The 22,179-nt window shown below is 45.4% G+C and overlaps 1 protein-coding gene across 2 annotated transcripts in view; it reads left to right on the top strand.

The window, feature by feature from the left end:
- ABTB1 (ankyrin repeat and BTB domain containing 1) overlaps positions 1-22,179 on the top strand; it is a 96,690-nt gene that overhangs the window by 71,848 nt on the left and 2,663 nt on the right. For both annotated transcript variants that reach the window (XM_068251532.1, XM_068251534.1), the window contains 3 exons: positions 3,296-3,394; positions 11,467-11,634; positions 17,106-17,306. In XM_068251532.1, the coding sequence (XP_068107633.1) occupies positions 3,296-3,394; positions 11,467-11,634; positions 17,106-17,306 (468 nt within the window). The remainder of the gene's footprint in view (positions 1-3,295; positions 3,395-11,466; positions 11,635-17,105; positions 17,307-22,179) is intronic.

Here is a 22,179-nt window from a genome sequence, read left to right as displayed (position 1 = left end):
TAAGGATTTCCAAGACACAAAAGGGGGAGAGAGCCCTGCCCTTGCAAGCTTACAATCTAAAGGGAGTGGGTGGGAGGGGAACAAGAGGAGGGGTAGTATACAACATACCTATAGAGGCAGTGTGTTGTAAGATGCCTAGTAGGAGTGCAATTTGATTTTAGGACATAGGGAAGTGGCCTAAGGTAGGGCATATGCTTGTCGGAACAAGCGAGTTTTTAGTGACCGTTTAGTAGGTAACAAAGGTTGGCGAGTAACTGATGTGTTGTAGGAAGGCATTCCAGACGAGAGGTGAAGCGTGTGCAAAATCTTGTGAATGTAAGGAGGCATTTCTTGAGGAGGACAACAGAAGATCCTGTTCAGATCTGAGATTGCGATTGGGTTGGTATCTGGGATAAATGCGTTCATTCATCGTTTAGCGATCCACCATGGTATATCGCTAAACATCATCATGGGACGGCTGTACACACGCCAGATTCTCGGTTGAGATTGTGCAAAATGATCATCCCTGCCAAGCATGTGTATGAGGCTTAAGGTAGCCATACACTGGTCGATTTGCCATCAGATTCGACCAACAGATAGATCCCTCTCTGATCGAATCTGATCAGAGAGGGATCGTATGGCTAGCTTTACTGCAAACAGATTGTGAACCGATTTCAGCCTGAAACCGTTCACAAGTGGTGGTGGTGCCGCCGCTCCCTGCCCGCATACATTACCTGCTCCGCTGGCACGACTGCCCCGGTCACCACTGCTCCGTCTCCGCTCTGGTCTGGTCTCCGGCATGCTTCACTTGTTCCTGCCCGGCAGGAAGTTTAAACAGTAGAGCGCCCTCTACTGTTTAAACTTCCTGCCGGGCAGGAGGAAGTGAAGCATCCCGGACCCGGAGACCAGAGCGGAGACAGAGCAGCGGTGACCGGGGGCAGTTGCGCCGGCGGAGCAGGTAATGTATTGCAGCTCTATTGCGTCGGTCGTCGGGCACTCGAACGCCGCTAGCGACGTGCTCCCTACCCGCGGGTGATCGACGGTAATTTTCCGCATGGAGCGATTGACTGGATCGGACGAAATAGATCGAAATTCAGCGTGTAGCGGGAACGATGTGACAGCAGATTCGATCCCAGTGATCAAATCTGCTGTCGATCGGCAGGGAATCGGCCTGGTATATGGCCAGCTTTAGAGGTTGATTCAACAACTAGAATAACTGAGAATGCTCCTTGTAGGTTATGTTTAAGAAATGGAACTCTGATACCTGGTGCACACTATGCAATTTCAGATACATGGGTTGAATCGTTTATTTCTGACCTGTCCAATCTGATTTACTAATTGATTTTCCAATCACTTCTATACAAAATCAATCAGAAAAACAATCAGAAACCCAACTATCTGGCAGGAAATTGCATGTGTGCACCAGCATACAATTGCACAGCAGGATCCAGGTAAGGGGGCGGGGCACAGACAAAGCTGTGGGAAAACCTAGCGGTCTGCATCTCTGGAAGTCAGTGCAGCAGGATACACAACAGGACCCTGGTAAGGGGGCGGGGCACAGACAAAGCTACGTAGAAACATTGCGGCCTGCATCTCTAGTCGTCAGTACAGCAGGATACACAGCAGGATCCTGGTAAGGGGGCGGGGCACAGACAAAGCTATGTAGAAACATTGCGGCCTGCATCTCTAGAAGTCAGTGCAGCAGGATACTGCTAGTGCAGGGGTTCCTGACCTGGTCATTCTAAAATAAATTGATTTCTACTAACAAATAGGTTTGTACACCAAGGAACACAAGCTTGGCCACCAAGTGCAGGACTAGTAATGTCGAGTTGTGAATGCACATTGCGCCTAATGCTCTGTGTGCTGAAGATTTTCAGTCAGGCAAATTGCCTCCCTGTGTATAATGAGACGTTTATATTTTTATCAAGCAAATTTCAAAAATTTTTCTAAACCAGTCCTGTGATTCTAGCGGTGTTGTGCTCTAAGAATTCCTGTTACACGTTCCACAGAAGTCACGCCAGCGATTCTCCTGCCGCCTCATTAATGGCATTGTGGGTAATTAAGCTGTTCAGCATTCAGGAGCGCACGTCTTGCCTCACAGGCTTCCATTTTCCTGTCACTTTCTGCATATCGGTGAATACATGGAATGTTTTTGTTCTCTCGCTCACGCAGCAGTCACGTTTCCCTCTCCTCAGGGGCCTCTTATCGGGGCCTATTTTTAGAGGTGCTCTCTAGGAATAGCAGATTAGTGCTGTTTACGGCGTGTAGCATGTCTATTGTTTGTGTGAAGCAATTTTTTTCCTAGATTTTCACGTTTATCACGTCTGTCCAATTATATTGACAAGCAGGACTAAAAATGGATAAAGAAGATAGCGTAGCTTACAAACAGAGCTCTTTGGAATTACAGTTTGAAGACCTTCTTTTTTTTGCTTTAAAGTAAACTTGTGGGGATTAAAACCTATTAAAGTGGACCTGAACTCTTCTGGACAGAAGGAAAACTAGAGACATGCACCCTGTATGTATCTAGTGAGTTTAGCCTAATTCCCCCCTCATCTGTGACTAATCACAACTGTAATTTAATCTCTGTTGTGTTAGCTGGCTGCCTGGGCAGAGAGGCTAATTTGTAAACACAGGATGTTAACCCTATGTCTGCTTCCATGAAAGCAGGAAGTAGACACACCACGGATTTATTGCAGGATTTGTATCCGTTGTAGCAAAGAAATGTTTTTCATCCAAAAGGGCAGTAGGGAAAAAATCGGCACCAAATTCTGCAGTGGGCAGACACTTGGGGGGGTTATTGGTGACTACTTATTGTGCCTCCATTACATAAGAATGTCCAGCGTATAAAAGAGAAGAGAGCACCTGGCACCAGTACTTTGCAGGTCACCAATATATTTCATTTCATCCACAGACAAACACAGGCATCAGATAGCCGGTCTAACAGCCGTTTCGCAAGCTAGATTGCTTGCTTCCTCAGAGACAATCTACCTTGCGAAACGGCTGTTAGACCAGCTATCTGATGCTTGTGTTTGTCTGTGGATGGGATGAAATAAATTGGTGACCTGCAAACTACTGGTGCCCGATTCTCTCTTCTCTTTTATACGAAAGATGTTTTTCTTTGAAGGTTATTATGCTGTTGCTTATCTTTTAGATCTACTACTGTATATGTTGTTACAGTGCCTGTTCTGGAACCCCTGTGTTCCAGTGGTTCTCAGACATTCACAGTAGGATGCCAGAACCATCATTGGCTTAGCAGTGTTTTTTTAGCATAGCCCCCCTAAAATATCTGATCTTTTTTTCTTTTCTTTTTATTCAGGTAGGATTTGGTGAGTTGCCATTTGACAGTACAGATAATTTCTGCAGCTATCCTGACGTTTGTTTCCAGATTTCGGGGTACAACTTTCTATGTAACAAGGTGAGGAGCTTTTGTATTTTTTCATATTCTGTTAATTATTGGTCTATGTCAGCCAGCACCAGGGAGGTTATTTGAAGGTCACTAATGGGTTCCTAAAGGTTTCAATAAAACCAGCGGGTGATCAAAACCAGCAGAAACAATCTGCAGTTTGTAAAAGCTCTCTCTCTTTAAAGGTAACCTAAACTGAGAGGGATATGGATGTTTTCTTTTAAACAATACCAGTTGCCTGGCAGTCCTGCTGATCTCTTTGGCTGCAGCAGTGGCTGAGTCACACACCTGAAACAAGCATGCAGCTAATCCAGTCTGACTTCAGTCAGAGCACCTGATCTGCATGCTTGTTCAGGGGCTGTGGCTGATAGTATTAGAGACACAGGATCAGCAGAAGAGTCAGGCAACTGGCATTATTTTGAAAGGAAAAATCCATATCCCTCTCAGTGTAGATTCCCTTTAAAGGGGCACTATGGGAAAAAAAATACTTCTTATTTGTCTTTTTGCATATATTTTAAATTTTACAGTTTTTTTTTTTTTTTTTGCCGGAGTAAAATGAGCCATAAATTACTTTCCTCCTATGTTGCTGTCACTCGCAGCAGGTAATAGAAATCTGACAGTAGTGACAGGTTTTGGACTAGTCCATCTCTTCATAGGGGGATTCTCAGCAAAGCTTTTATTCTTTATAAAGCTATTCCCTAAAAATAATTTAAACAATGATGCTGGCCAGTTCCCCTGCTCACTACACAGTTTTTTGGCCGTTAGACAGAGAAACTGCCATTTACTAAGTGCTTTTGAAAAGAAATAAATCCCTGAGAATCCCCTATGTAAAGATGGACTAGTCCAAAACCTGTCGCTTCTGTTACATTTCTATTACCTACTGTAAGTGACAGCAGCGTAGGAGAAAGTTAATTTATGGCTCATTTTAATCTGTAAAAAAACTTGCTCCTTATTTGTATATGTTTGTTCATATTTTACATTTTTACAATTGTTTGCCATAGTGCCCCTTTAAGGGCTGCTTCACATGGACGGGTTTCACCCCAAAAGCTGTTAATGCGCATACACAACTTTGATAAATGTTGTCTGTAGTGGATCAGGACTCAATCCCCCTGAACGAAATTGCTGGGCTGCACAGACACGAGTGTTTCTGTGTGTGGGGGGGGGAGAAGGGACAGAACGGTGAGTGTGTGACTGCGGGGGATTGGCATGAACAATGAAGTTGGCCTTGCTCGAGGTGAGTTGATCCGCCTGACTGATCGCTTTGCCGGGAGCTTCCTGCGCAGGCCTACGAATGAAGCTCGAAGCGACGTCAGTCGGACCGAGGACGTGCGTGGCCAGGGCTGCGCAGGCGCAGTGGCTTGTGACATTACAGTTGCAAAAACCAGAAGCGATCCGTGGAGGGGGACACCGGAGCATCATTTTGTCCCAGCGTTGGCACAGGACGTCTGTGTGCGCGCGCGGGGGGGGGGGGGGGTGCGGTAGAAGCCTCGGGCAAGTTGAACACTCCCTCTTTCTTTCTTTTTTCCCATTACAGTACTCCTGTAAAGGGGGAAGTATGAGGCTGGTTTTGGGGTGGTTGTTCCTCACAAGAACAGGCAGCCCGCAAGTGCAAGGAAAAAAAATCCTGGGTACGCTAACTTTTTTTAATACCAAATTTAATGAACCATTACAGCAAAGTCCCCATTATCCGGAACTCAGGTGATAACGGACTTTGCATTCACCAGGTTTTGAGGCTATGTAAATACTTACTAAGCCTCCAGTGACGTCTAGCAGCCTTCCTACAGCACCTAGCGGGCTCCACCGTCTGCATGCGTGTCACGGAACCCGAGGGGGTGTGGGGGGCAGTTGACACACCCACTTCCGTGCACAGAGAAAGCCGCTTGCAGCACACTAGGTGATGCAGAAAGGCTGCTACATGTCGCTGGAGGCTCGGTAAGTATCTGTGAGAGAGGTTTGTGCATTGTGCATTTTAGGCTGGTTGTTTACAGCAGAATGAAACCCAGTATTTCTTCTTTGCTCTGAAAGATTATTTGCAGCATATAATATACTAACACAATTTTATTTTTACTAGAACAGCATTCAACTAGTTAAACACAGGACTTACAAGCTCCCTGCCGGGAAAGCTGGACGCATCCGAACTGGAAATAATGTTATCTTGTGTGTACATTCTTCACTTTGATACAATTAAGTAAACACTTCTCTGACACTGCAGACTCTACTGAGCACAGTCAGACATTCAGAAAGCATTTCTGCTTACATTACAAGATGAATAAACCAGTTATGAATACAATGCAAAGTCAGCTCTCAGAGCAAAAAAAGTGTACTTTGGGAACTTTCTAAATGAATAATACTTATGCACAAAAGCAAATATCTTAACCGTATGCCCTATAAAAAGTAGGAAAACGTGTTTTTATTGAATATTATGTCAGGGTTTTATACCGCTTTAAGCAACTGGCAAGCATATGTATCCGGCATCAGGCGATCCCGCTGGTGCTGGTTACAGGGGACTCTGCTGTACAAATACATATATACATATATATATATATATATATATATATATATATATATTTCCCAGGACGTCTCAGGACAGCAACCCTGAGACTTGTCTCCCTCCAGCATTCAATGGACAGGAAGCTAGATAAAACATTTGCATATTAGATTAGATAGGGATTAGATAGGTATATACACATGGTTTCCCCTTACCCCATCAGTTGTTATCCTGTCCAGCAGGATGCTAGTGGTGGGGATTTGGCTGGCCACCCATGCTTGTTGCAGGAGCCGCGGCTTGTGTGATCCCCCTAGTCTGCGCAGGCTAGTTGTCCTCGCGCGGGGTCACGCTGCACGCTAGAGCCTTCCCCAGGATACGGAAGTCGTCGGATTCCGGAAGTCCCGCCCGCGGATCACGTGTTTGGCACCACACGTGACCAGAAGCCGGAAGCAGGTAGTCTCCTGGCCCGGCGTGCGCTCCAGAGCGGCGTTCAGCGCAGATTCCTCCTTGCTGACGGAGGTGGAGGCTGGCGTGACTTATCGGAGAGGAAAATCTTCAGGACTGGTAGGATCTTCTGGAGCCTGTGATAAATGTGTTTTATTCTGTGGGCAGGGCAGGAATAATAGCAGGGCTATTAAACTTACTTAGTCACTTTTTTCAGTGTCTGTGACTATGGAGGCTGCCGGCGGATCTTCCTCCCAGGGCTCTGTGGAGTCAAGCTCCGTACCCTCTCTGGTATGCATCATTTGTGGTTCTATGATTCATATTAGCACTAATCAGAGGGTTCTCAGGCTGATTGATATTTTTTTTTTTTTTTATGTTTCTGTTTTATTATAGCCTAAAACTCGTAAAGTGGATGGGAAATCAGAAACTAGAGCGGATAAGACAGAACTTCTCAGCAGACCTGATAAAAATGACAGTGACAAACCCAAAGGCTCTGCAACTCACAAGCCTTCCAAGAAATGTGCAGTGTGCAAGGGTCACTTGTCATCATCCTCCTCTAAACCCTTATGTCAATCCTGTACAGAGAAGGTTGTCAGAGAGGAATCGCCTTCAATGTTTAAAGACTTGAAAGGATGGATTAGAGCCGAAATTTCCTCAGCGGTGGAAACCATGAAAAGCTCGGCCGCCTCGCCACCTAGGGCAGAGGGGTCAATGCCTGGCCCCTCTGGTTCTATGGGGGTTAAACAGTCAAATCCAGCCCCTGCTGATAGTCCCCCTACAAAAAAGAGAAAATTAGACGTTATGCTTTCAGAAGATTCAGAAGGATCTGATGCAGGATCGGAAATTTCTTCTTTTGATGAAATTCCTTCAGAGACAGATAAGGCAGAAGAAAAGAGTAGCAAGAGTCATAAATTCGCCTTTTCTACAGACTTTATGAAAGAATTGTTAGAAGCCATGCACCAGGCAATGGGGATCACTACAGAAAAGAAAACGTTAACACCCCTAGACCAGATGTATGAAACGTTGTCAGACCCTCAGATGTCGTTTATACCGGTACACAATAGTCTTAAAGAGATCATTAAGAGAGAATGGGACAATCCAGAAAAGAGAGCCTTTTGGCCAAAATCTTTGGCCAAGAGATACCCGTATAGTGCAGATGATCAGAAGTTTTGGGGAACCGCGCCTAAGCTGGACCCCTCTTTGTCTAAGGTGTCCAGGAGAGCGGATCTACAATTTGAGGACTTCGGTTGCTTGAAAGATCCAATCGACAAGAAAATGGATAACATCCTAAGGAGAGCATGGGAAGCGGCTTAATTAAACTTCAAGCCGTCTGTGGCAGCTACAGCTGTGGCTAGGTCCTTGAAAGTATGGTTGATGGAAGTACAATCACAAATAGCATCTGGGATGCCTAGAGGGGATATATTGAATATGTTTCCCAAGATCTTACATGCTACAAATTATTTGGCGGACGCGGCAGATGACTCGGTCCGTCTAACTGCTAGAACCACAGCTCTAGTAAATTCCGCCAGAAGAGGAGTTTGGGTAAAAACCTGGCAGGGAGATACGTCGTCCAAATCTAAACTATGCGGTATCCCATGTGAAGGCAGACTTTTGTTTGGAACAAAGCTGGAAGAAACTTTGGAAAGATCTGCTGATAGTAAGAAGAACTTTCCAATTAAACGGAGGAATTTTCGTTTCAATCGCTCCTTTCGTTCATCAGGAAAACCAGAAACGGAGAATAAAAATACCCAGAAGAGAAAGTGGGTACCAAATAAGATGCAACGACCAAGAGGAAATCCGGCTTACACCAGTACGAATCCTCCATCAAAACAATGACGCCAGAATCCCGGTGGGCGGCAGACTGGCCCACTTCCTCGAAAGATGGCAGGAAACATTCCAGAGCACTTGGCTGTTAAACATAATATCACAGGGATACAAAATAGAGTTCATCAGGCGCCCACCAACGCAATTCTTTGTGACTCCCTCTCCAAACACTCCGGATCAGTCACAGGCACTGTTAAAAGAAGTAAACACCCTCCTGGAAAAGAGAGTCATCAGGCAAGTACCAAGATGCCAGGAAGGTTTAGGATTTTATTCCCCTGTGTTTCTCATAAAGAAACCCCAAGGCAGCTACAGATTTATCCTGAATCTAAAAAGGCTGAACAAGGCAGTACTTTACAGGAAATTCCGAATGGACAACATTCGCTCAGTGGTAAACCTACTGCAGGAAGGCTGTCTATTAACCTCATTGGATCTCAAAGACGCATACTTGCATCTTCCGATTCATCTAGAGTCGCAACAATTCCTGAGGTTCGCAGTCCTTCTTCAGGGAGAGAGCAGGAGGATAATTTCGATAAGAAAAGCTATGGCATTACTGGGTCTGTTGACTGCATCATTCCCAGCAGTACAGTGGGGTCAACTTCACTCGAGAGAACTTCAGACCTGGATCTTATCCAAATGGGACAAACATCTATCCTCCCTAGACAAGAAATTCCAAATTCCATGGAGTGTCAAACATTCTCTGCTATGGTGGCTAAAGACAGAGCATCTCTCCAGGGGGAACCTTTGGGATTTTCCAACCCAGGCTGTTATAACGACAGACGCAAGCTCCTGGGGTTGGGGAGCACATCTGAATACTCTTCTGGCGCAAGGGCAGTGGTCTGTTCATCTTCGCAGACGGTCTTCAAACAGCAGAGAATTGCAAGCTGTATGGGAAGCACTCCAATCATTTCAGGCTCAAATTCTCCAAACGCATGTGACTATTCGTACAGACAACAGTACAGTAGTGGCCTATCTCAACCGTCAGGGGGGCACCAGGAGCAGTGGTCTAAGATCCCAAGCATCAAAGATTCTGCATTGGGCAGAAAGGAATCTACTTTCCCTGAAAGCGTTACATCTCAAGGGGACCCTGAATTATCTAGCAGACTATCTAAGCAGACAAGATCTCTCCCAGGACGAATGGAGTCTGAACGAACAAGAGTTTCAGAGGATAGCAAATCTCTGGGGGGCCCCACAAGTAGATCTGTTTGCGAGACGAGCCAATGCAAAATGCCGTCTATTTTGTTCTCTGTGCCTGCGGGACGATCCATGGGAGGTGGATGCATTTTCAATCACCTGGAGTCATCACAAGATGTATGCCTTCCCTCCTCTGCATCTTATCTCAAGAGTGTTGAACAAGATATGTCGAGATCAAGCACAAGTAATCCTGATTGTTCCTTTCTGGCCAAAGAGACCTTGGTTTGCTCTGCTAAAACGTTTAGCTACAGATTATCTGATTCTTCCAGGTCGTCAGGATCTTCTGACACAGGGCCCAGCGCTTCATCCCAACCTGAGTCTGCTTCGGCTTTCGGCATGGAGCCTGAATGGAAAATACTAAAGGGCAAAGGGTTCTCTAATAAATTATCGGAAACACTCATTCAGAGCAGAAAGAAGGTTACGCGCCAAATATATCAGAAGGCATGGAAAACCTATAATTCATGGTGCTTTGAAGAACGAAAGGGACTTGACACATTCAAATTCTGTATTAGAATTCTTACAGTGTGGATTTGAGAAAAGCCTTAGCATCAGCACTTTAAAGGTACAGGTATCGGCTTTAAGTGTCTTCCTGGAGAGAAGGTTAGCTGAGGAGGAGTATATAGTCCGGTTTTTTAAAGCAGCAAAAAGACTTCGACCAATCGTTCAGTCAAAAATCCCTTCCTGGGATCTAAATACAGTACTACAGGCCTTATGTGAACCACCTTTTGAGCCAATTGCAGAAATATCTGAAAAATTGTTAACCCTAAAGACTGCTTTTTTGCTGGCAATAACAACTGCCAGAAGAATAGGGGAACTCCAGGCTCTTTCAATAAATGAACCTTATTGCATCATCGGTGAGGACAGAATTACTCTGCGTCTAGATGTATCCTTTCTGCCGAAAGTATCCTCCAAGTTTCACAGATCCCAGGAGATTTTTCTACCATCTTTCTGTAATAACCCATCTAATCAAAAAGAGAGCAAGTTGCATTGTTTAGATGTGAGAAGATGTATGATCGAGTACCTTCAACGTTCCAAATCATGGAGAAAATCTAATGCTCTCCTGGTGCTATTTGCAGGAAAATTCAAAGGCAAACAAGCTTCGAGACCAACTATTGCCAGATGGATTAAACAAGCCATTGCTTTAGCCTACGTTCATCAAGGAAGGCAGCTGGTGTCAGCAATCAAGGCACATTCAACCAGAGCAGTCTCTACTTCTTGGGCAGAGAGGGCAGGAGCTACTATTGAGCAAATTTGTAAAGCAGCCACCTGGTCGAGTCACAATACGTTTGTCAAACATTATAAATTAGATGTATTGTCAAATTCTGATTTATGTTTTGGCAGAAAAGTGTTGCAAGCTGTTGTCCCCCCCTAGTTTGTTCTTGTCTATCATCTCAGGGTTGCTGTCCTGAGACGTCCTGGGAAAGACAAAAATTACTTACGGTAATGTCTTTTCCAGAAGACGAAAGGACAGCACCCTTACTACCCACCCGGATATTTCCTATTAAAATTTATTTTGAAGCATCATTCTGTGTGGAGTCTTTTTTACAACTGATGGGGTAAGGGGAAACCATGTGTATATACCTATCTAATCCCTATCTAATCTAAGTTTTATCTAGCTTCCTGTCCATTGAATGCTGGAGGGAGACAAGTCTCAGGGTTGCTGTCCTTTCGTCTTCTGGAAAAGACATTACCGTAAGTAATTTTTGTATATATATATATATATATATATATATATATATATATATATATATATATATATATATATATATATATATATATATATATATATATATATATATATATATATATATATATATATATATATATATATATATATATATATATATATATATATATATATATATATATATGCATTCCATACAGCAGGTGGCTATGGTAGCTTAGCTGGAATGGGGGGCAGGCTCTCCCTGGCAGAGCGGAAGGAGCGCTAGAAACACTGGGTTAGAGTTGTAGTCTTTCCTTCTGCATGGATTTGCTGCATGGAAAAATGTAAGCCGACATCTGACAAGGGAATGCTGGTTGCTGTAGTTCCTCAGTAGGTGGAGGTTTGTGCTTAGAAGCATTATCCGGTGTGTGCTATAGTCAATAAATACAATGTCTATTGCTTCCTTTACAGTCGTTTTTCTGCGGCCGCAGCGACTACTTCAAAGCTTTGCTGCAAGACCACTTCTGCGAGAGCCAAGAGCTGCAGAGCCAGCCCAGCATCCCGGCCATAACTCTGCACAATATCAGCGAGGAGACCTTCACCCGCGTCCTCTACTACATCTACAGCGATGACACAGAGGTGAGCGAAGAGCAACCTAACACAAGCAGTGCGAGGAAAGCCCAGCCGTTCTCAGTGCAGCTGCCATTTCTGTTTATTGCCGACCTTAAAGACGAGCTGTCATCCATACTATCTCAGAAAAAAACAAAACATATAAGTAGATAAATACTTGCTCTACTTACATGTATTGCACTGTCCACGTTATGATTCCTGTGAATTTTATAAAAGAAATGTAGAGAATTCTACTATACAGTTTCTATATTAACTGCGGCTATTTTGAAGCCAATCCTGATGTAATTTTCTCCCTTACGTGATTTGCCCGCCCTCCACTATAGAAAGTGCATTGTCTCAGCATGAGAAATATTGGCCAATCAGAGAGGAATAGAGGTGTAAGAGGGGAAAACAGAAGGGAAAGAGGCTTCATCCAATCAGGCTGCATCAGTTATGTCTGAGGGGAAGTACAGAAGCAAAAAAGGATAACCCAGCATGCCCTGCAACTTCCTTTTTGTGTACCAAATTTTGTGAGTGCCAAATAAGTCAGATAAACTGGGGAATGATCATTTATCAACAAGAAAAGTAATAGTGATTTTAATTTTTGGATTGCCTGGTTAGCATCATTACTTGTTTACCAGGTGAAAAATTAAAGAATTAATTTTTGATTTTATGCCCGGCAGTTCTACTTTAAAGGACAACTGAAGCGAGAGGGATATGGAGGCTGCCATATTTATTTCCTTTTTAACAATACCAGTTGCCTGGCTGTCCTGCTGATCCTCTGCCTATAATACTTTTAGCCATAGACACTGAACAAGCATGCAGATCAGATCAGACCAGAAATCGCCTGGAGAAACGGGGGGGGGGGGGGGGGAGAAACAGGCATATACTGTGACCTGACCTGTTGCCTACCGCTCCCCACATTCTCCTTTCTGCCCTCCTTCCTACCTAAATACCTCTCCGGCAGCCTCTTCCAAGTCGCCGGAGTCAGATACTACTACGTAGGAGATGGACGGGCTGCGCGCGTCCTACAGCACTCTCCCGTGAGCGAGCTACGCATGCAGGTGGCGTCATACACCTGCACAGAGCGCTCCCAGCGTGGGCACACCCTGTAAGACGTGCACAGCCCGACCAGTGCCTGCGCTAGAAGACATAGACTACATGCATTGCTTGCACCATCATGCAGGTAATATTGTCTTTATAACGCTCTGATTTTTGGAGTTGATACACTTCCAACAGCCACCAGGGAGACGATCATGTTTTGAATAACCTCTTTTCTTATGGGTCATTTCATGGTCCCAGTTACTTTATAGCAGTTTGAATTTAGTTCTATATCCTCTGAGGAAGCTGTACTGTGCTGCGAAACGTGTGTCAGGCTACACTACTAGTGATCTATTGTAATCTTCCGCATAAAAGTGATTGCTGAATATCCATGATTGATAACCTCATTCACAATATGTAAAGGGCCTATGCCAACCCCACATCCGTGTGTGCCTATACTTGGAACGGAGAATTAATACTTCCAGATATTGTCTGCCAGTCAATAAGGCAGTAACTGTGCATAGGTTGGACTACTCTGCACTGACACATGTATGCGGCTCTTGAGTCTGGGAGTGGCTACATCAGTGTAATCTCTGTTTTCATGCATGTTATTTTAGGAGACTTCCCCAGCAGATGGCAGTAGAGAGCCATAGGAATATACTTCTGCGTGTTACAGGGACCCAAATACTGTATACATTAAGATTTAAATGGGACCTGTCAGAACAGCTGTTTTTTCTCACAGCTGAGCCACCCATCCAGTGCTGAGGGCTGCCAGTGGCCCTGTCCCGAGAGCAGTGCCAGTATGGAAGCAGCACAGAGCTTTGCAGCATTGGTGACATCATAGGCTAGGTATTAGCACTGCCCTGGTAGTTGGCCTGATGGGGTATGTTCTATTACCTCTATTTCTTGTCAGACCTGGGGCTTGATTCAAAAAGACAAATAGCGTGCCTTATCCAAGTTAACATGCCTTATCAGAGAAGCGCTTTGAACGCCTTATTAAAGTTAACATGCCTTATCAGAGTAGCATAGCAAGTGCTACGAACCCGCAGGGATGGAGCTCTCATCATTGCCAATTAGCTGGCATTAGCTGGCTGCTAATTGGCAATGATGAGAGCTCCATCCCTGCGGGTTCGTAGCTCTTGCTATGCTACTCTGATAAGGCATGTTAACTTTGATAAGGCGTTTTTATCTCTGATAAGGCATGCTAATTAATTGTCTTAGTGAATCAAGCCCCTGATGTTAAGATAACCGATCAGTTATATGTCAGTAAGACCTGATGTGAAGATGACTGATCAGTTATATGTCAGTAATGTGAATACACACAGCAGTGGAGGTGTCCAGGAAGAGAGATGCAGAACCATAGTGGTGTTTGTTGGGAATTACTTGCAAACTATAGGCTTGCATCATTGATCGGGGGGTAATTTTGTGGTTGATTTAGCAGAAGTACACTAAAGCCTCACACACAAGTTTGATGCATGTTACTCTGCGGGGATCAGGACCTGTTCCCTTGGATGACATTGCAGAGCCGAGCCTGTACAGACGCTTCGGTGGACTACAGGCTAGCGCCGTGTTCTGCTCCTCTGTTGGTGGGGGGCTGAAGGACAACAAAGCAGCCGTCACACAGGCGAGACAGGCAAAAAAGGCACAGGAAATTTTGGCGCACCATGTGCTGCCATAGGCCAAATTAAGCTATATCGGTGCTCACAGAAATTCGAGTGACGTCAAGACTGAGCCCAATTTACTATAAAAATAGCGTAATTCGGCTGAATTAGGTCTTACCCCAGAGTGCACGGCGGCCTGGAGGGGGAATGGTAATTAACGCCGCCAGGACTTTTGCAGGAGCAGGGTGAGACATTTTTCAGCTTTGCCCTGTTCCCAAATTTCCCAGCACCTTGATTACACATATACCACTCAGGAGTTAGGTGCATGGGAAGAGCAATGGTCTCTGGCCGAAGTGCAAGGGGATTTGGGGACTACTGTAGACATACTTGATCCTCAGCTGGGTTTTATCTAGCGTGTGTACACAGCTTTAGGTCACTACAAAACACGCACAGACACAACATGCATGTGTTTTCTTGTTATTTGCATCATATGACTTCTGGCTCTTTTAGCTTCTGTGTGTTTTTGTTTTATGTGTTTGTGCTTGGTTTGCCAGTCCTGGTAAAATCTAATAAGGTATTTCACAGCATTTGTATGCAGTTTTTTTTTTTGTTTTTGCGCTTCTACTCACTCTAATAGAACCACAAATGTGCAACAAATGACGCATGTGGAGCACCTGAGATTCAGCAAGAACCGCATTGCACACGAAGGAAGTACTTTTATTTAGCTTATAGAATGAATGTTCCTGCAACGGTCAAAATTTGCACATGTGAATTTAGATTGGATTGTGTGCAGTGGGAACAAGGCCGAAGTTCTTTACTTTTTAGTTAGGTTTCGTAAATTTTAAATTGTATTGTGTAAGAAATGATCGTTGCACTGGTAGGTTGCTGCACTTCAGTGACCTGCGTTCAGCACTTGTGTGATTCTGGCCATTGCTTCTACCTTCTGAACAACTGAGCAGTGTTTTCTGGCCGGTGATCGGTGACTCTGTGCCAGCGTAATAATCTCATGACACTATTGCTACATCTCTGGGCCAGATTTATCAAAGCATTACTAACAGTTTTTTCTTCTTAAACTGTTATCATGCAGAACAGTTCCTGCGCTGGTTATAAGAAACTTCTCAAATCCTATGTAATAGTGACAGTTTAGCATGGATTTCTAGAGCTGCACTACAGAAAAGTGCAAACCATCCCTAACCGTCGCAGACTAAGAAGTGCTTAATAGCACTACTACAGTTTGTGTGCAGCAGTGCAGGCTAGGCATGATTTGTGAAGTTCTCCTGCCCCCCCCCCCTGCTGCCAGGTGTCCTGTGAAGCTTTTCTGTGCTTAACCCTTCCAGTGCTGGGCATTGATGCAATACAGCAGCTATATTGGTTTCCTCAGCAACAGCAATTCCCCTCACACATTGCACTGTCTGAGAGACCTTCCTAACACCTCCTATTCCTAAAGAATCTGCACTATTTAGCATTTTTTTTTTAGGATGTCTGAGACAACTCTGCACGGATTTCTAAAAACCTACTAATAATTTGTCTCGTACACTCTTGATAAATGTCCCCCTCTGTCTTCATGTCTCTGATGTGGCGTTCTGTCCCTTGCTGAGAGGCAATGATGAGGTTTTGCACACAGGATTCTAGGATCAATACGTTTATCGTCCCAAAACACACATACAACCTTCATCAGCTGATAATTGTTTGGGGGCCTTGCAGGGCTTACCTGTATCAAGACAGAAAAGTGTACCTGTCTTGGTACTTTGATAAAGGGGGACCCTGCAAGGCTTACATATAAAATTGTCGTGGGCAAATTTTGGGACAGGGTGAAGCCAAAAGACTGCTCACTCTGCTCCTGCTGAAACTCAGGGCCATGTTAAATATGACCGTGTTTTCTCGTAAGTAGGACCTCTGCAGAAAATAAGCCCTAGCTGTTTACTGGTAGGTTGCTATGTTAGTTTATGGGGAGGTGTGCAGTCTCTTACCGCACCTCCCTGGTGGCTGCACCCCCTCCGTTCACCTATAAAAAGCTTCAGTATCCTATGATCGTCCACGCCCTTTGACCTGGTCGCCGCACGTGCGTCTTATGCTGGGTTGGCTCCGTGACTGCGCTTCCCTCTCGTCATAAGCAGTGTGTGCGGTGCTGATGCGTCCCTGGTGCACATTGATTATGATGAGAAAGGAGAGCGGTCACGGAGCCGACCCAGCATACAGTGCGTGTGCGGCGACCGGGTCGGTCAAAGGGCACCAACCATGTTAGGATGCTGAAGCCGTTTACAGGTGAATGGAGGCGGACGCAGACACAAGGGAGGTGCAGTAAGAGACTGCCATCCTCCCCATACACTAACCTAGCTTCATCCCTCAAAATATAAGCACTCCCCTGAAAATAAGCCCTAGCACATCTTTGGAGGGTAAAATTAACATAAGACAGTGTCTTATTTTCAGAGAAACGCTGTATTTCTCCCTCCAAGTTGTTGCAACTCGGAGGGGACATGTAATTCATGCAGCAGCTATTTCCGGCAGCCAAATTACCTGTTTTGTTTTTGTCTAACTCGAAGTCTGGCAATCGTCGGTGCTCAAAATAGTCCCTAAGTGATGCTATAGTCGTAATTCTCATTACGGCCTATGGCGGCGCCCAAGGGATCCCGCCAAAATTTGCTGATCTGCCCTGCGAGGCCCTGAAACTATCGTCTGTTGATGAAGGTCGTATGTGTGCAATGGGACAATAAAGTTACTGATCTCCGGAACTCCATCATTGCCTCTTGGATTATCATGTATTGGCTCCAGTACTGACAGTAGTGATTGTATAAGGCGTGAGATCCTGTTGATTTGTACTGTCCCATTCTCAGATTTTTCTCCCTTTGTCTGTTTCAGCTGTCTCCAGAGAATGCGTACGAGGTGCTCTGTGTGGCCGACCTGTACCTTCTGCCGGGGCTGAAGCGTCTGTGCGGCAAGGTCTTGGCACAGATTCTGGATGAAGACAGTGTGATTGGAATTTGGAAGATTGCAAAACTCTTCCAGCTGACCCGTCTAGAAGATCAGTGCACGGAGTACATGGCTCGAATCATCGAGAAGGTACTGAGCCTCGGTGGATGACCCCCAAAACTGGAGCTGAGAAATGTGTGTTAAAGCTATACCAGGAAACCCCCGTTTTTTCAAAAGAATCCACATGTGCCGCTCTAAACCACCACTCACACTAAGCCACCACCTAGTCCTGCGCTGCCCACACCAAGCTGCAGCTCACACTAAGCCGTTGCCCACAGCAGCACTGTCCACAATAAGCCATCACCTACAACTGCGCCACCCACACCAAGCTGCAGATCACACTAACCCGCCGCCCACAGCAGCGCTGTCCACACTAAACCACCACCTAGACCTGTGCCACCCACACCAAGCTGCAGCTCACACTAAGCAGTCACCCACAGCAGCGCTGTCCACACTAAACCACCACCTAGACCTGCGCCACCCACACCAAGCTGCAGCTCACACTAAGCCGCCACCCACAGCAGCACTGTCCACACTAAACCACCACCTAGACCTGCGCCACCCACACCAAGCTGCAGCTCACACTAAGCTGCCACCCACAGCAGCACTGTCCACACTAAACCACCACCTAGACCTGCGCCACCCACACCAAGCTGCAGCTCACACTAAGCCGCCACCCACAGCAGCACTGTCCACACTAAACCACCACCTAGACCTGCGCCACCCACACCAAACTGCAGCTCACACTAAGCCGCCACCCACAGCAGCACTGTCCACACTAACCCACCACCCACAACTGTGCCGCTCACACCAAGCTGTGGCTCACACTAAGCCGCCACCCACAGCAGCACTGTCCACACTAACCCACCACCCACAACTGTGCCGCTCACACCAAGCTGTGGCTCACACTATGCTGTCACCCACAGCAGCACCACTCACATTAAGCCACCATCTACAACTGCACGGCCCACACAAAACTGCGGCTAACACTAAGCCGCTGCCCACATCAGCACTGTCTACACTAAGCTGCCAGCTACAACTGTGCCGCTCACACCAAGCTGTGGCTCACACTAAGCCACCACCCACATTAAGCCACCATCTACAACTGCGCCACCCACAGCAAGCTGTGGCTCACACTAATCCGCTGTTTACCATTACCAATGCTTCTGTTAGTTTATAGGATTGTGCACGGTTGGCATCCCGATCACCACTGCTACAGGACTGGTGAGAGATACTTAAAGGAGAACTGTAGTGAGAGGATATGGAGGCTGCCATGTTTATTTCCTTTTAAGCAATACCAGTTGCCTGGCTGCCCTGCTGATCCTTTGCCTCTAATACTTTTAGCCATAGACCCTAAACAAGCATGCAGCAGATCAGGTGTTTCTGACATTATTGTCAGATCTGACAGATAAGCTGCATGCTTGTTTCTGGTGTGATTCACAAACTACTACAGGCAGATAGCTCAGCAGGGCTGCCAGGCAACTGGTATTGCTTAAAAGGAAATCAATATGGCAGCCTCCATATACCTCCCACTACAGTTCTCTTTTAAGAGTATTGATCCTGGCTGCCTGATCACAGCAATGGGAGAAGAGGATGTATTTTAGGGCATGGGGTGAGTGGATCAGACTCCTGGGAGGAGATCCCTAATCAGCATAGTTAGGAGGCGGGTGGGTAATGAGCACAGGAGTGTGTTAGCGCTCATTAAAAGCCACAAATGTAGGCTTCTTTTCCACGGACAGTTGAGCTGTGTGCTCAGCAAGCAGTTGCCAGGCAGCAACAAGCAGTTGTGAGAGTTTGAGTGGCATTTCACTGCCTATCAACAGTCTATGGAAAAGAGGCCTTCTATTCACGTTGTTGCGTTTTCAGGGGGGTTCTGCAGCGACAGGAGGTTGGACTTTGAGGAAATCCAGTGAAAATAATGTAATACAAAAGTGCTTCACTTTTACAGTAATTATGTATAAATGATTTAGTCAGTGTTTGCCCATTGTAAAATCTTTTCTCTCCCTGATTTACATTCTGACATTTATCACATGGTGACATTTTTACTGCTTTCAGGTGATGTCACTGGAAGTAGCTGCTGCTTGCTTTTTTTTTTTTTTGCAGTTGGAAACCGCTGTAAACGGCTGTTATTGCCCACAATGCATCAAGGCTCCCACAGTGTGATGTCAGAACCATGGTCCTGACCTCACACTGGGAGAGGTTTCACCACAATATCAGCTATACAGCGCCCCCTGATGATCAGTTTGTGAAAAGGAATAGATTTCTCATGGGAAAAGGGGTATCAGCTACTGATTGGGATGAAGTTCAATTCTTGGTTATGGTTTCTCGGGGCGGCGGCTGAGAGCGGAGCTGCGGCGGGGGACATATCGGCTGCAAGGGGCTATAGGAAGGCCCGGGTAAGTAGAACTTGCCTAGCTTAAATTGCCTGACCTTTCCTTTAAAGAGAATCTGTACTCTACAATGCTTACAATAAAAAGCATACCATTCTATTCATTATGTTCTCCTGAGCCCCTCTGTGCGGTTTCTGCCACTTCCTGCTGCAATCCTGGCTTGTAATTGCCCGTTTTAGGCAGTGTTTACAAACAAAAAACCTGGCTGCTAACTAGCATGTGATAGGCTGAGAGAAGCTCAGTCTGTGACTCATACAGAGCCTGGAGGGGTCGTGGAGAGGGTGTGTATAGCTTCTACCTATCACAGTAGAGCAGCACATTCCTGCCTGAGCCGACAAAGCTGACAAAGGAAAGATTAGATTATATAACAGCGATCATACAGCCACTGTGCAACTAGGAAAGGCTGCAGTAAGACAGACCACATTAGAACAAGTATAGGACCTTTTATAGTATAAAAGAAATAAGGCTGAAAATTTTGTTAGTCTCTTTAAAGAGACACTGAAGCGAAAAAAAAATGATGAATTGGTTGTGTACTATGAATAATTACTAGAAAATTAGCAGCAAATAAAATATTCTCATACTTTATTTTCAGGTATATAGTGTTTTTTCTAACATTGCATTATTCTATAATATGTGCAGATTACACAACACTCAGCATTCAAAATGATTCTTTCAGAGCAGTCTGTGAAGTAATGACCTCTCCTCTAGCAGAGGAAAAGTAATTAGTTCACTTACAGTTGAGATAATAAAAGTCAGATAACAGCTCTCTCCATGACTAACTTAGTCGGAGAGCTTAAAGGGATACTGTAGGGGGGTCGGGGGAAAATGAGCTGAACTTACCCGGGGCTTCTAATGGTCCCCCGCAGACATCCTGTGTCCGCGCAGCCACTCCCCAATGCTCCGGCCCCGCCTCTGTCTCACTTCTGGAATTTCTGACTATAAAGTCAGAAAACCACTGCGCCTGCGTTGCCGTGTCCTCGCTCCCGCTGATGTCACCAGGAGTGTACTGCGCAGACACAGACCATACTGGGCCTGCGCTGTGCGCTCTTAATGACATCAGCGGGATTGAGGACACGGCAACGCAGGCGCAGTGGTTTTCTGACTTTATAGTCAGAAATTCCAGAAGTGAACCGGAGGCGGGGCCGGAGCATCGGTGAGCGGCTGCGCGGGCACAGGATGTCTGCGGGGGACCGTTAGAAGACCCGGGTAAGTTCAGCTCATTTTCCGCCGACCCCCCCCCCCGTACCCCCCCCCCCCCCCTTCAGTATCCCTTTAATGGCTTGTTTGCATAGAGATACCAACTGGAGTTTCTCAACTCTTCCTGTACTGGAAGCAATTAGACTGATGTATCTGATCTTAATGTTTTATTTCTTAGCTGTACTACACATACAAATCATAATATCATAATTTTTTTTTTTGCTTTAGTGTCTCTTTAAGAAAATAACAAGCTGTCCTACATCATTCAGTTTTCATAAAAAATGATCAGAAAATTCCACCACTAATGATCTACTTCTATCGAACAAAAACAGGAAAGTCAGTCTTCTTAAACAAATTTTAAAATACAAACAAAAAAACGCTTTTGATTTTTCTGTACGATAGTTTTTATTGATTTGCCATAAAATGTGGATTATTTTATTGTATAGTGTGGCCACCTTTAAGCAGAGGAGAGTGGGTGTTAGTGTTGGGCACAGGAGAGGGGAGGTTGGTGTTGGGCACAGGAGAGGGGAGGTTGGTGTTGGGCACAGGAGAGGGGAGGTTGAGAGGGGAGGATAAGTGTTGTTGGGCACAGGAGAGAGAAGTTAATGTAAGGGTGCATAGACACATCGGACCATAGTCTGCAGATGATTGCCAGATATGCAGATGAAATCTGTTAAATAAGGTGTGTATGATGATCTGCAGATATCATAGACTATGAATGCATTTTGCAGGGACGGATCTTTTGCAGATACTGATCTGTTGAATGTCTACAGCATCTTTGTGTGCAGCATCTTGCAAAGATTTCTATCTGATGGGGAGTTCAGCTCAATAGAATAGACTGTGTAGGTATGGCTCTCATACTACATGGAAGGGGGGAAAATTGCTCTGTGATCTTTCATTTTCCAAAGACTATGGTCTGATGTGTGTGTGCGCCTTAAGGCACTAGGAAGGGGGAGGTTAGTGTTAGGCACAGGAGAGGGGAGATAGTGTTGTTGGGCACAGGAGAGAGAAGTTAGTGTTGTTGGGCACAGGAGAGAGAAGTTAGTGTTGTTGGGCACAGGAGAGAGAAGTTCGTGTTGTTGGGCACAGGAGAGAGAAGTTAGTGTTAGGCACTAGGAAGGGGTGGGTTAGTGTTAGGCACAGGAGAGGGGAGGTTAGTGATAGGAAAAGGAAGGCTGTTTCAGCATTTTTATGTGGGAAACCAAGCAACAATTTGGTCTATGGGCTAACATGTAAGTACAGAGTTTTTTCTTCCTGTGAGGATGATCAGGCGGTTACGAGTTATCTGCTGATAACAATGGTGCTGGCCAGGAATAAAAGTGTATAAAGATGTGACTTTCTTATAATAAACTGCTTAAATTGAGTGTGTATCGCCA

The sequence above is a fragment of the Hyperolius riggenbachi genome, chromosome 9, assembly GCF_040937935.1.
Source record: "Hyperolius riggenbachi isolate aHypRig1 chromosome 9, aHypRig1.pri, whole genome shotgun sequence".
Taxonomy (NCBI): Eukaryota; Metazoa; Chordata; class Amphibia; order Anura; family Hyperoliidae; genus Hyperolius; species Hyperolius riggenbachi.
This window is presented reverse-complemented; position numbering and strand designations above follow the sequence as displayed.